This window comes from Trachurus trachurus, assembly GCF_905171665.1.
Source record: "Trachurus trachurus genome assembly, chromosome: 16".
Lineage (NCBI taxonomy): Eukaryota > Metazoa > Chordata > Actinopteri > Carangiformes > Carangidae > Trachurus > Trachurus trachurus.
The window spans coordinates 16,187,472-16,201,910 of NC_139902.1; the positions used below are offsets into that span (position 1 = coordinate 16,187,472).

The 14,439-nt window shown below is 42.4% G+C and overlaps 1 protein-coding gene across 2 annotated transcripts in view; it reads right to left on the reverse strand.

Moving 5' to 3' along the window:
* aplp1 (amyloid beta (A4) precursor-like protein 1) overlaps positions 1-13,659 on the reverse strand; it is a 32,909-nt gene extending 19,250 nt beyond the window's left edge. For both annotated transcript variants that reach the window (XM_083990009.1, XM_083990008.1), the window contains exon 1: positions 13,416-13,659. In XM_083990009.1, the coding sequence (XP_083846135.1) occupies positions 13,416-13,481 (66 nt within the window). In that variant the 5' untranslated portion in view covers positions 13,482-13,659. The remainder of the gene's footprint in view (positions 1-13,415) is intronic.
* Positions 13,660-14,439: the final 780 nt, after the last annotated feature.

The window sequence follows — 14,439 nt, forward strand, 5'->3', positions numbered from 1 at the left end:
ATTTAGGAGTATGTTTACTCAGAGTTGCACCCACTGCAGTCTGTAGCTATATATCACATATTCTTGTCAGGGGGATATCCTTTCTCAAAGGTTTTATCTCTTATCTTTCACACTGCACAGACTTCTGCAGGGCAAGAAGGGCAGTCGTGACTGATTGACAACTTCAGTAATGGTAAATGTCTCCTCATGTTGGATACAGACTTCCCTCATGTATGACAGCACTGTGAGGCTCAACCCAAGCATGGGCAAGGACCTTCTTAACCAGCTGGGATTCATATGAGTCATAAATATCATGTTCACACATACCCCACACCTCTGGCTTTATCTTTTTGCATTACAGCTGTTTCCTGTTAACTTTCTTTTTAAACATCCTGCCTTTTCTGCAGAATCCGTGGTACAATTTGTTAAAAAAAAAAAAAAAAAAATCAGACACAACAAGAAAACAGGAAACTCCCACAGATATAAAATTGAATTCATGCGTAGTTTTCCCAGTTCCACGGAAGGTGGTATTGAGCAATATTCAGAATGAGACAAGTGATTGTGATACTTGTGTTGCACAGAGTAGGCTGAACTCAAACGCATGTCTGCCTCTCTGTTCCACCCACACTTCAACAAATGCTTCTTCTGACTCATGCACCATAATGACGCCACACTGTGCATGTTTTCACTCCAGAAGAGACAAAAACACAAAGCGTAGTTGGTCACTTTCACAGTCCTCCAGCATGTGTGTGTGTGGGGTGGGGGGAACACAACTGAGTAATACTGTCTCATGAATCCACTCTGGACTCTGAGAACATTAGGTTCCGGCAAACTTCAGCAGCGGCACCCGGAATGATTTTGTCTTCTGGTAATTGTCGATGAATTTGTGCTGTTATGTAACACCGCTCAACCTCCTTCACAGTTAAGCAACACAACATGGGAATGCCAGCATGTTAATGCCAAATGCTGTGAGCCTGCAGATGTGATTTCAAGCTGAAGAGCTACCTCAGGGGATTGAAGGAATCAACGGCTTAGCAGAGATTTGAGCACTGCAGGTCCATCTGAAACATCCTAATGACAACACAATTGCCACTGAATCAGGGATTTTCTGCAGACAGATTGAGATTGACACAATGCAAACACGCTCTCCAAATCTGTATTTATATGGTAAATACATTTAAAAGGTTTGAGTCATGCAAGGGTTGAAATTTCCATTAGCACCTACATATTGTGGATTGTCACTGCTAAAATGTATTTAAAGCTGGGATGATTATTTGCCTTTTCTTTGATATAATCCAAAACCTCTTATTCTAATTATAAGTACACTAAATCATTGCTATAGAGAGAAGAGCACCCTCAAATCTTAATTAAATGACAAAGTGACTGGTTTTGAGCTGAATCTATCCAGCCTGAACCATAAGTAGACATACACACACATACGTAACTTGATAACTATTTACCAGCTGAGTGAGGTATCAGATGAGTGTGCAATTTAGGGAGACGAGACTGATCTTAAAGCAACAACATGATGCCCTTGAGCATGTTATAAGTAGATTAAGGGAATCTCAAAACCTAAATGAGGGGATGCTTAGGTTAAAAGACTGTAATAATTGATCCATTTAAGGACAGACTGTCTTTCTACGGTCTCTCTGACAAACAGCAGGCAGCCAGCATTTTCTTGCCTCCCTCTTTATCTCTTACTCTGGCCCTTTGCTGCCTCTCCAGCCTCTCATGCTTCTTTGAAGCTTTTGTTTTTGCAGTAGATCTCTTTTTCCTTTGGATCCACGTCATCTCTCTTTCAATTGTACTTTTACTTTTTCCAGTCAGTTCATGCACTTTATTTAGTTGGCCCATATCATCTACAGATATATCTTACACTATAAATTGTGCTTGCTAAACCAAGCAAAGGGAATCTGCAAATGGAGGGAATTAACCTTTATGATCAGTCTGAACATTTTTTTTTTCAAACCTAATAAAACAGTTGTCTCTCAAATTTATATTATTTTCAGGAACGTATCCTTTGGGACATGGATGCATTTATCCATATGACATGTGACCTCTGATGTTCTCTGCATTTCCATCACAATAATCTGTTAATCTCCTGTGACTGTCTATAAATAGTAACAGCATTTAATATCTTGCTTTAAATAATGACTGCTTTTTAAAATGTAGGCACACCAACTGAATATTTTGTATTTTATATACACATGATAATACATTATAGCAATAAAACAAGAGGAGACTTTTAGCAGCAAAAGGTGGCAGAGGAAGGGGAGGGGCCTGGTGGGGGTAGGGGTTAAACCATTCATACATCTACTGCCTTCTGCCTCTTATTTATGCACATGCACATCATGCCATCTCCCCTGGGAGCCTGTATACCAGATGCAACTTATGGAAATCAGCGTTTCTCTCTCTCTCTATTTATATACATCTATATCTATATCTGTCATGATACGTTCAACTAACCTTTAATTCAATCTCACACTACATTGGTTCATTGCTTTAATACCGCGGCATGTGGTATCACTGCAGTGGGAACAAACTGGTCTTTAACTCCCAGTGAGAGTTCAGAGACAGCACCATTGCCTACAAAAGATCCCAGCATGTCTACTCTGACCCCATGTATCTGCAAAGATATATTGAGGAGGTTAACCTTTTCTTCAGTCTCTGGGTGACTGTGTTGCCCTGCACAGCATATTTAGCCTACTGCTCATGGTAATGAGGTGCTCTGTTAATGAACAGCAGGATAAACAGCTAATGCTATGTCTGCTGGGACCAGCTTGCTGCTTATTCAAAGCAAAAGAACACCAAGGGCCTGCCAAAGACAAACTGGATGAAGCAGCGTGCAGCGGCGCGGCTGGCGTCCCTCTCTCAGCTGCCGACCTCTTCATCTGCCTCGCTCGTTCCCATCGAACCCGTAAACACACATCTTTTTTAGCCCTTACCTCTACGTTTCTCCCTCTCAGCATCACTTGGCCGCTGAGGGTGGTTGCCATGGTAACACCACCCACAGGAGCCGGCTACCTTCCCTGTTACCGTAGCAACTGGTTCCCTACAGAATTTCAACCATGCCACTCAGTCTCTCTCTCTCTCTCTCTCTCTCTCTCTCCTTCTCATTATCAGTCTGCCTCTCTCTCTCTCTTTCTTTCTCACATGAAAGAGTCCCCATATGTTTGGTTTGACTTTCTATCCTCGGCAGGTTGCTGATCGCTGGCTTAATGGCTGGTTAGTTTTCCGTATCACTGCCTGTTGGTTGTTTACACACCACTTAAATTACTTACTCGGATACTGGGTCCTGCTGAGTTGGGCTTAGCGTATCTTTCTAATAGACACTCTGAAGATCACAAACTACTTTAATCTCCTTAAAGAGATTAAAAACTTCAGTGTTTCTCCTATAATTTCACAAGATTCTTTATTCTCTGCTTACAATATCAATTTACATTATGTAGCAGATGATAACCAAATAATAAATTTCCTCCAAATACGTAGAAACAACAATGTCAACAACTAAAAAAACAAAACAACAATGTTCTGGAGGTGTGAAAATAATAACTATTTGGTGATAGTAAAAGCCATTTATCAAACAATGGCAAATGGCAATATGATAATAATGCAATCTGATATACCATAACAATATATCAATGATATTAACAATGTAAGGACAATTAATTAAAGCAAAACATTATACTGACAACTATGACATGATGATCGGGGACAGCATCATAGCGTGTTGCTTCTGATGATCCCACTCTTGCTCACTGTAGCTGCCCTTAGTTAATTTCAGTGTGGCGAATCAGAAGCTGATTTAATGAGTCATCACATGTCCTTCTGATTCGTCTGCTTCAGGGTCTCCACACAAATGATTAGCCTTCCATGCATCACTTAGCCTACTCCAAGACTTCACCTCAAGTGCACTGACATCAACCATTATAATAAAAAAAAGTTTAGTCTGACATCGCCAGAGCATAAACAGGAGCTTGCTGATTGGTCGGGAAAGAGGAGGTATAAATTTGATCTACAAAAACCATATGAACTTAATTATGATTTTTGTAAAAGCCAGACTGTCTGCGTGCACTTCAAATTCAACACCAGAACTAGCACTCCTTCAGCACTAGAAAACACAGTTTGATAAACCCACTCACAGAAAAGATAATAATAATAACTGAGATCATGTCAGGCTGACATGTCCTGTCTTGCTTTAGCCCGCTCTGTGTTACTTTAGATCAGGGCCACTCTGGTGAGATAATGTGTACTGTGCTGAGCAGATTCACCCAGTAGATTAAATATTAGTGTTATCTCATTTCCTCAGGCCATAAAGTCTCCACAGACCATCCAGCTGAAGGGAAAATGGTTTAATCATAGAGACAATCTGTAACAAAGACCCCTCACCGGGGCCCGGAACCTCCATTTGTGCTTTGTACTTTTATTACACACTTCTTCCAATGCGCAGCTAGACTCGTGTGAAGCATCCAATTTGTCAGCAGAGCTTGGGTGAGTATTGGCTGTTAACTGGCACAGCTTGGCCTTGGCAAACACAATGACCCTGAGCTGAGAGAAGAATGAAATCCTGTTTGCCTGTCCCCGTCACTGACTGAATCCTATTGTTAATGATTAACAACAGCACCTGAGTCGTCTTCTTTATCATCTATGGCTCTTTGCACCACCAGCCTACCTCTCCATTATAAGCATGTCAGCTGTGTGTACTGTAGGAAATATAGGCAGAGCCAACTGCTGGCATTGCTGAATACTGAGCATCAAGTCAAATGCTGTGGGAACATTTTGTCTCCAGGGAGGGTGTGTTTGCTTGTCTTCTATAATAAATCCAATACAAAAACACATTCATACTGGCACATAAACAACTGCTGGCAAGGAATGTGGTTGCAAAAGTTAAGAAAATATACACTACTCGACAGTTGCACATGATTCTTTCAATTGTTTTCCTATTTAACGTGATTATGTGCATTCATTAACCTGGTTATCTGTTACTACTTATAAACTTCACTTCAGCCACATGCACTTCACAGCTGAATGCAACAAGTTCAAACAAACCGTCTGAAATCACCCAGAGAAAAACACAGCTAACACATTACAGCACAAAGCTCACAAAATGACTCTTCAACTATGTGGAATAAATCTGACTGCCATAATAATATTAAGTATACAGAAAATGGTGCTCCTATAGTCGTTTGAGTGTATCATTGAGACAGAGAAGCAGCAGATGTAAATAAAAAGACTATCAGATCTGTAAAGGATATCAAGAGGAAAGAAAAACGCAGGAGCAGCATAGTGGAGAAAATAATATAATAAAAACTAAGGCTGAGTTTAGAATATAAATAATTCAGGAGCAATCAAAGTATACAGAGGGAAAGTGAAGAGATGTCACTGGCCACTGTGAGCTGCTGAGGCAGACGGAGGAGCAGTGTCTGGGAGAGTGGGTAGGGGAGGGGTGAGGGAGAGAACATAAGAGGCAGGGGCAGAGACAGAGAGGGAGATAGACGGACGGACGGGGGGGTGGGGGGGGGGGGCTGTTTGAGGCAAGGAGGACACAGGCGTGGGGATTTTCTTTTGTGTTCCCCACAGCGAGGCTGGGGAGTGGACCTGGAGGGTGGAGACTGGGCGGGGTGGGGTGGGGGTAGATAAAAACCAGGTAGCATGAAGACAGACTGAGGGCTGGCGCTGCCGGAGCGTTGAGAGGGGTGCGTGACAAGTGCCAAAGCCCTGTCGACAAGCAAGAGCCCAGACCTTTCCACAGCCTTCAATAATTGATGCAGTTTCTGCAGCGTGCCATCTTTATGAAGCAGCAAGTGTGTGCGTCTAATGTGTGTGTGTGTGTGTGTGTGTGTGTGAGTGTGTGTGTACTTCGGAACTATCCGTGAGTGTGAATGTGTGACCTAATTGTGGCGATGTGAATGATTTGGACCCATCAATGCTGTTGTATACCTTTGTCATAAAAATTACGCTTTTCATTCCTTCTGCTGGGACTGTGTGTTTTGCAGCCAATGCTGCGCAAAAAGGAGGGAGAGGAAGAGCGACCTGCCAAAAGGTACATCCATTTCCCTCTACAACAGCTTCCAATGCTCTTCTGTAGAATATTAATACGGGCCTTATCAGCCTCAGTGGACCCCCCCCAAAAACCACAGTCTCTCAAACCCTGTAGCCAGAGCCGTTAAGGAAATTAGATTTTACAGTCCTGCTTTCATACAACTCAGTGCTACACTCTGGCCACAGGGTTTTTCTTGCTTCTGTCGCCCCGTCCCACCCCACCCCACCCCTGTCTCATTTCAAGGCCACCTGTGAATACATGTACATGACAGAGATGGATCTCTCTGCTTTCCCAGCTTCTCCAGCAGAGCAGCAATAGGGCTGGGCCCCTCCATTATCATGCACTACACCCCTGCAACCCACATAACGTTCTACATGCACTACATCACTTACACTCTCTCCTCCTTCGCCCTCACGCTCTCTGTTTCTCAAATCATCCACTGTGCCAGGGCAACCCCCCCCCCCCTTCCCTCTGCACCCACCTCGTCCTCCGCCTCCCCCTTCGCTTTCGCTCTCTCTTTATCCACCAGCCCTCACTCTCACTCTCAGCCACTACACGCTCTCTCTTTTTCCTCCTGAACATGAAGGACAAGCGTTATCACCACACTGCAGATGTTTTCGACGGGGTCTCCTCTGAAACCTCCCACTGGCTGCAGCAGGACCAAACATCTCTGCTCTGCCCTGGCATTAAACTTTTCCGCAGAAATCCAAACCATTGGGCTTTTACTGAGGCCGTTACACGGGGTGTGAAGACCTTGGGCTGCAGTGATATCTCTGTCCTGCAAGACTCCAGAGAGGAGCCAGAGCTGGATGTGATCAGGATGGCTCTCAATCCCTGTAGGTGACACTGGGCAAACTCATAACATGGGCAAACACACACACACACAAGACACTTACACGCTACTGAATACACAGTCCGATCAGGGCTTCAGCTTTTATAGACATTATTATAAATATATTATTATAGACACAAATCTGAAGAAGGCCTCAGGGCCAAAACATTATTTTCATATTAAAAGATTCTTACATATGGAGCCAAGAGTGAGTTTTGTCTGACGTTCAGTAAGTGGATGATCACGCAAATAGTTATTCCTTTACTATGGTGTAACCTAGAGGTTTCAGAAGAAATAAAGTCATCAAATGTATCACATCACTTTATGCACTACAGTTTATGGAGACAAAATAAATGATGATGAGCCTCACAAGCAAACATTATTAAACAGTGAATTGGGAATTGCCCCCTTTTCTAACTGTGAACCATCAATTTGAAATATTTCAGGGAACCCAAAAGACAGGACAGAAACCGGGATTTGGCAGAGCTTTCTTGAACCTACCAAGGGGGCGCGAGGGGGGGGGACCATGCAAATGTGTAATTAATATCATATAACATATTTTCTGCTAAAAAGCTAGTCAAACTATATGCCTGGACACACACACACACACACACACACACACACACACACACACGCACAGGGGCGCCGAAAAGGGGGGGTAAAGGAGATGGATTCTAGGGGCCCATGATGGAGGGGGGGCCAAAAAGGCCCCTAATGATGATGAAATGATAATACAGAAAAAATAATATGACGCTAAGTTATTAACTAACATATAATCACAAATATTTTATTTTCAATGTCCTGGTAACAATAACTTTATTTGTTTTGGAAACATCAACACCTGCACCCCCCCTTTCCCCCCTCTATTTCTGTAAAATGGTTCAGTCAGGCAGCCAAAAACGAAAAGAAATTAAGAGAGAAGGAGTTGAAGGGTCGACAATATGTCACCCAGTATTCCCCCCAAAAAAGGTGGGTTTGTTAGTTGTTGTGGATAGGAATTATGGAATATTAACTTTGTCCCTGTCTGTGGTCTATAAACTAGCTCACTTTTCTCACCATGTTAGCTCAAGAAAACTCTGGATTTTTACATTTCACTGTTATTTTAGTTAAATAATCAATCCAGTCAAACATTTATCAAGCTGTTCTTATTCAATTAGTTGACCTCCCCTCTGTCAAAATGATGCCTCATTCTGAACAGAGTCAAGTGCACCAGCAGCTGCAGCAGCTGCAGCTGTCTGTCAGCCCACAACTTCCCTTGCCCCAGAACCAGCCCCAGTGCCCCCACATGAGGAAGGAGGTTAGCAGCTGTGTGTGTTGAAATAATAATAATAATAATAATAATAATAATAACAATAATAACAATAATAATAATAATAATAATAATAATAATAATAATAATAATAATAATAATAATAATAATAATAATAATAATAATAATAATAATAATAATAATAATACATTTTACTACAGTCTCTAAACAATACAAAGCTGAATCTGTTATGGGAAAGATTCATTAAAATGAATGAAATAAAAATCATTTTGAACCATTTTAATGGAGAACACGTGCAGTAAGAACAGAGGAGAAAATCTGTGGTGACTGCTCTCAGTCCAATCTGAGAAGTTCACATGTTGGTGACTATGCTATTAGTTATATTATAGGAAGTACTATATAATTGTATGTAATGTATGTCATGTACACTCTACAGAGCCAGGTCCAGGACCCTCTTCTGGTTTGTCAGGGAGGAATGTGGAGGAAGAGATGGAAGAGGGTACAGATGAAAGTGAGAGTGCAGAAACACAGGCGACAGAGAGTGAGGACAAAGATGTTGAAAGTAATTCAGAGGAGGATGGACTGAATGAGTGTACAGAAAGAGTCAGGAAGACAACAGAGAGGCAGGAAGAAAAACAAACTGATGTTGAGGTATTTGAAAGGGAAGAAGATAATCTGACTGGTGAAATAAATTAATCAAAAATGAATTCTATACATGTCAACTGTCATGTTGTTCTTCTTTCACAAATATGGTAATGATAGTCAAAAATACCATTAAAATGCATAATTGTATGTAAAATAGCATCAAAAAATGTTGCCGCTGTGTTGGGGGCCCTGTAAAGATTCTTTTCATTGGGCCCAAAATCCCTAGTGGCGCCCCTGCACACGCGCACACACACACACACACACACACACACACACACACACACACACACACACACACACACACACACACACACACACACACACACACACACACACACACACACACACACACACACACTTCCTTTCCACACACATTCTTATGACCAACAGCAACAATGAAAATTCCCCCCCCCCCCCTCCCTAACTTCCAAAATAAAAGCCCTCTGAGTCACACAACCCAAGGCTCTGTTTCAGTGTTGTCGATTACAACGATGGCCCAAAGGGTGCGTTAATGTCCTTCATTAGTTTGTCACCTCAACAGCTCAATTGCCGAGGTACATTAACAGCACTCCCTTCCTGTACAGCGTAGCTCTCATTTCACAATGACTCTGCAGGATTTAATCCAAGCCCTGTGTGTGTGTGTGTGTGTGTGTGTGTGTGTGTGTGTGTGTGTGTGTGTGTGTGTGTGTGTGTGTGTGTGTGTGTGTGTGTGTGCTGTGCTCCAAAAACTTGGAAAGGAAGCCAGATACAGAGAACGGGAGGAAAAACATGTGATACAATAAAATGGTACGTTTTATGCCCACTGGCACACAGATATAGTGGAGAATAGCAAGCACACGGGAATCCATTAGTGGAACCCGATTATCTCTTGGCTCTAAAATTAATTAAGTGAGTGTAGGGCAGAGTGTGTGTGTGTGTGTGTGTGTGTGTGTGTGTGTGTGTGTGTGTGTGTGTGTGTGTGTGTGTGTGTGAGAGAGAGAGAGAGAGAGAGAGAGAGATCTGACTGTCCTCATCTTTTTTCCTTCTTTTAAAAAAAAAATCCTCTTGTGTTACTGCATTGAAAGGCAGATGGGGGTGGGAGGTGCATGAATCTGTATGGCTGTATTCCAGCACACGGCCTGAAATTGCTGTTGGTGAGAGTGAGGCTGGGGCGTGATGGCGGTGGTGGTGCTGGGGTGACTACACACTGATTTTATGACTCCATGTTCATATTTCTTCAGCCACACTACAATCTGCTTCCTCCGCTCATGCTCTTTTCCTTCCTTGTTCTCTCTCTCTCTCTTGCTTCTCCCCTTTGTGCTCTGTGTTTTCCCAGGCCTTTGTTGCTTCCTGAAACCTGTAGATAGAGCAGACGCAGTAGGTTTGTTTCTGGGTCTGACGCGGCTGTTGTTCTGCAGCCTCTCAAGGCTGGACTGCTCAGGCTCGGGTTCACAGACACTGCAGTCATTTATCTTGATAAATACAGACCTGGTTGACTAAAGCCGAGCATACCTGTAGTCCCCAGTCTGCTTTTTATCAAACATGTCAGCACACAAGCAGCATCGTTGTATGATTGCTTTTGTAAATCACAGTTTCCTGTGAGGGGAGGGTTTGTTGTAGCAAAAACTGCGCTCAGCTCTGTCCATGTTGTTGGTGTGTGAGTATTCACATTACCATTGTGATTCATTGTGATACACATTATATATTTGTCAACTGACCTCTAGCAGCTGTTATACTGATATACATACTTATGTGAAATAGCGACCAGGAAGTGCTACATGACCAAATGGGACTATTATCATTCATCATTTTCGCTTTTCACTTGCACTAAAAAAATATAATACTAATGATGTGATTTGTGTTGGGTCTTATGGTACCAAACAAACATGTGCTGTATGACTCGAGAATATGATTTCATGCTCAGGGCATCTCTGTAGCCACACAACACTTTTGGTGCTAATAATGCACAAAAAGGTTGTGGCAAATTTTAGATTTATCAAAAAGAATTGCAGTTCCTGCAATTTGGATATTGCATTTGGCCATCGTGCAATGTTGATTGCATTGCAATACATTGTGCAGCCTCATTATATATTATCTTTATATCAATTCAAAAGGCTACCTGAATTAGTCAAAAATAGACCTTTATATTTGGTAATTTTATCAATTAACAGTTTCTTCATTGATTTGTTCATGATAGTGCTGTGTCATATGGAAAAATTCCTCAACAATGATGAATTTAATTCCAGACCATTATTATATTAGTTATCATAACTCACCTCAATACATAGTGTACATTGTGATATCATTAAAATATTTACATTACATTAATTGCCTAGTAATCTATGACATCCAAACATTATTAAAAAATCAAAAATCAAATAAAGCACTCCTCTTTACTGACCTATGCCTCAAGGGACAGCTACACTGTTTAAATGTTATGAAGTCTCTTTGACCTGGCACAGAGTTTATCATACCAAGGTATGTTTTATATGAATTGAAACCACTGTGTGAATTTTGATATATTATCCATATCACTCACCCAAAGATGATAGAGCACGTGTTAGCCACATAAAGCCCACATACACATGAGACACTAATACACTCTCCATTGATGCCAGATCGCATTATACACATTCAGACGCTGCCCACTAAGGTGGTTGTTACCGTTATCTCTCTGTAGATGACCTTCTGTGTCGGGCTGAGAACTGTCCAGTGTGTCAATTAGCTAAATGCTGTGAAAGGTAAGTGCTCTTACAGCTGAGACACCTGGGAAGCCAGTAGTCGACATGACATATGTGACAGCCTGGCAAAAAGAATGTGTCTATCCCAGCAACAACACGGGGTGAAACCGAATTTGTATTTCAGCTAAAAGAAATCAGTTGCGGCTTTTTCTAATCCACACCACTGTTGGAAAATTGAAATTGTGATTATACTCTGGCAAGCCCTTATTCCGGCACGCCAACAATATTAAATATTACATACACACAAAAAGGAAGATCAAAACACATTTTTCCAATTCACACACTTCAGCTTGAATGGATGTTGAGTAAATTAAGAAAAGCTGACAGTTTTATTAGGACTAATACCAGAGTGTAATCCAGCCAGCCAACCCTCACACAGCGTAATCTTCAGTGTAAACCTTCATGGGCAGGTCTCCTTGTGTGAAGCTAAAGCCTGTTCCTCAGCATAGCAGTAATCCCACTAAGGCTCTTAGAGAAGTGAAATTATTTCAGAATGAAAGGAGAGGGTTTATGACTGTAACAGACTCGTGGAAGATGGCTAATAAATAAACATCTCGCAAATCCTCTAAAGGAACTTTGGAGGGTCTTAACCTGACAGTCAAGATGCTCCGTATTCCACCTCAGGTAACGACGACGAGCAGGTCCATCAGCTTTCTACTGCCAGGTGGAAGAGTGAGTTTGACCTGCACCACCGCTTCAGCTGGGACATCATGACTCATCCCTCCTTCCCCTCCTCCTCTCCTTCTCCTTCTCCTTCTCATCTCCTCTCTCACATTCACACACACACACACACACACACACAACACCACCCCATGCTCCTACACACACAAGTGCACATGCTCCAACCTGAATTGGTGCCACAGCTCTGCTACAGAGGGTGGAACAGGGGGGAGAGACGACGGGCGACTGGAGTGTTATTGAGAAATAAAGGTCGAGTCTATCAAACTCTGTGTCTGCTGTAAGTCGTGATGAGACAGGAGGGAGGCTGGAGCAGCTGGTGGCCCATTGATCTGTCTCTGTACAGCAGCCTTTCACTATCTCTCCAGCTATTGATGGAGACAGATGCCAATAAGATGACCCCATATCTCTCATTAGTATACTCTGCATCACACTCACACACTGTATCAAAGTCATCCCATACTGGTTGGACAGTTTGCTCACATGCTTTATAAAGAAACCGCATTTGGAAATAGACAGGGAAGCATCTGAAGGGAGATGATCCACTGACAAGCTTGACATTGCTCATGCGCCACAGTTGGATTCAATTGGGAGTTTTATATAGGGGGTTTCTTCCATGAAGAAAATGAACAGCAAATTCAATATGCATGGCTCTATCCTGCTCAAGAGCTGCACCACTCCTCTCTAAATGACTGATGCGAGCTGATTTCCTGCTCCCACAAGGCCAGATGGGATGCACTGAGATAGGATTGTGATATCCATCCTTTGCACAGTGCACGAGGGCCTGTAACATCATGTATCATGTCAAATACAGGCCCAGACTTGACGCACCCAAGCCAAATGTGAACCGCACTTTTATGAAGCCTCTTATTTTTACGTCCCGAGCGCAAGCTTCCTTTAACATCCCATTACAAGCATTTGCATAAAAAAAAATCCTTTCGCTTCCACTGCGTTTTAGTGATCGCCGAGCGTCATTACTCTTGTTGACATAGGACAGGGCTGGAGGATGCATTTACAAATGAAACCTGTCCTAGATAACGGTGCGTGTCAGCAAATATGGAGATAGGAGCAACTGTATGCGTGGCATGTATGATGTCGACATAAGAAATATATATATTTATATATATATATACATATAGGATTCATGCACAGTGTTGCATTTTGTCCAATAGCCACACCGACATCCAGCAAAACAGGAAAATATCAATGCGCCATCATTCCAAATAATTCAGCTGCTCTTTATCTTACCTCGACGTTTTCCCACACGCAGTAGGACAATACAGCCATCAATATAGGTAATGCGGTATGTCCCATTTTCTCGCCTTCTTTTGTCTCTCTTATTTGTAACGAAGTTGCTACTGTACAATTACTGACTCCAACATAAGCTGTCTGGTTTCATCGGCTGGAGTGATGGACGGTGCGTTCGTCGGCGCCTTCCTGCGATATCTCCTGCGTCGGGCTCAGGCTGGAATTTTATGTGGATGAAGCCTGACAGAACCAAGCCCTGTTTCTGCGGGTATTCATCACAGACTTTTCTCACGGCGCCCACCCTCCCTCTCCACCGCCTCCTCCTCCCCCTCCGCCTGCGCCTGGCTGTGGCTTGGTGAAGAGAGACATCTGGTGGAGGAGGAGTGTTGATGCAACCTGCGGTGTCATCTTGGGCCTGCAGCAGCTCCACCTCTCTCTCACCAATAAAAACTCTTCAACAGCTGGAGGATTTGCAATCATGTCACATAATCTGGATGTCATAGCTCACATGAGACGGTTGGATTATCTGCACAGTGGCACATGGCAAGTCCCCCAATTTTTCAATTTTCTGCAATTGACTTCCAGGCAAAAGCAAACTACAGACAAAAATGACATCTAGGACATCACATGATATCAAATTTAAGAAAAAATACACACATCTTGTGTCCATGTTCTGTTATTATTCTCCAAGATTCAAACAGTTCCCTAAAAGAAATCTCAGAAGGTCAGATCCCCCTTTAGTTCAGTGACTCACAACTCAATCGTCAGCTGGACATAAACAAATTGTTTCTCCTGTAAGCAAATGCAGGAGTGTGGTCAATACAACACACTGCAGGGTCAGGACACAAAATTACACTATGTTTTAATTAAAAACAAACCACAAGTCAGTGAACAAAGATACAAAACGGTCCACTATTAAATGTCAAGCATACAATCCATAATGTTGACTATAATGCATTATATTGCTTTGCATTTTTTGTATTTGGTATGCAGTGCTGGGCTGATCCATTTTACATGTATTTGC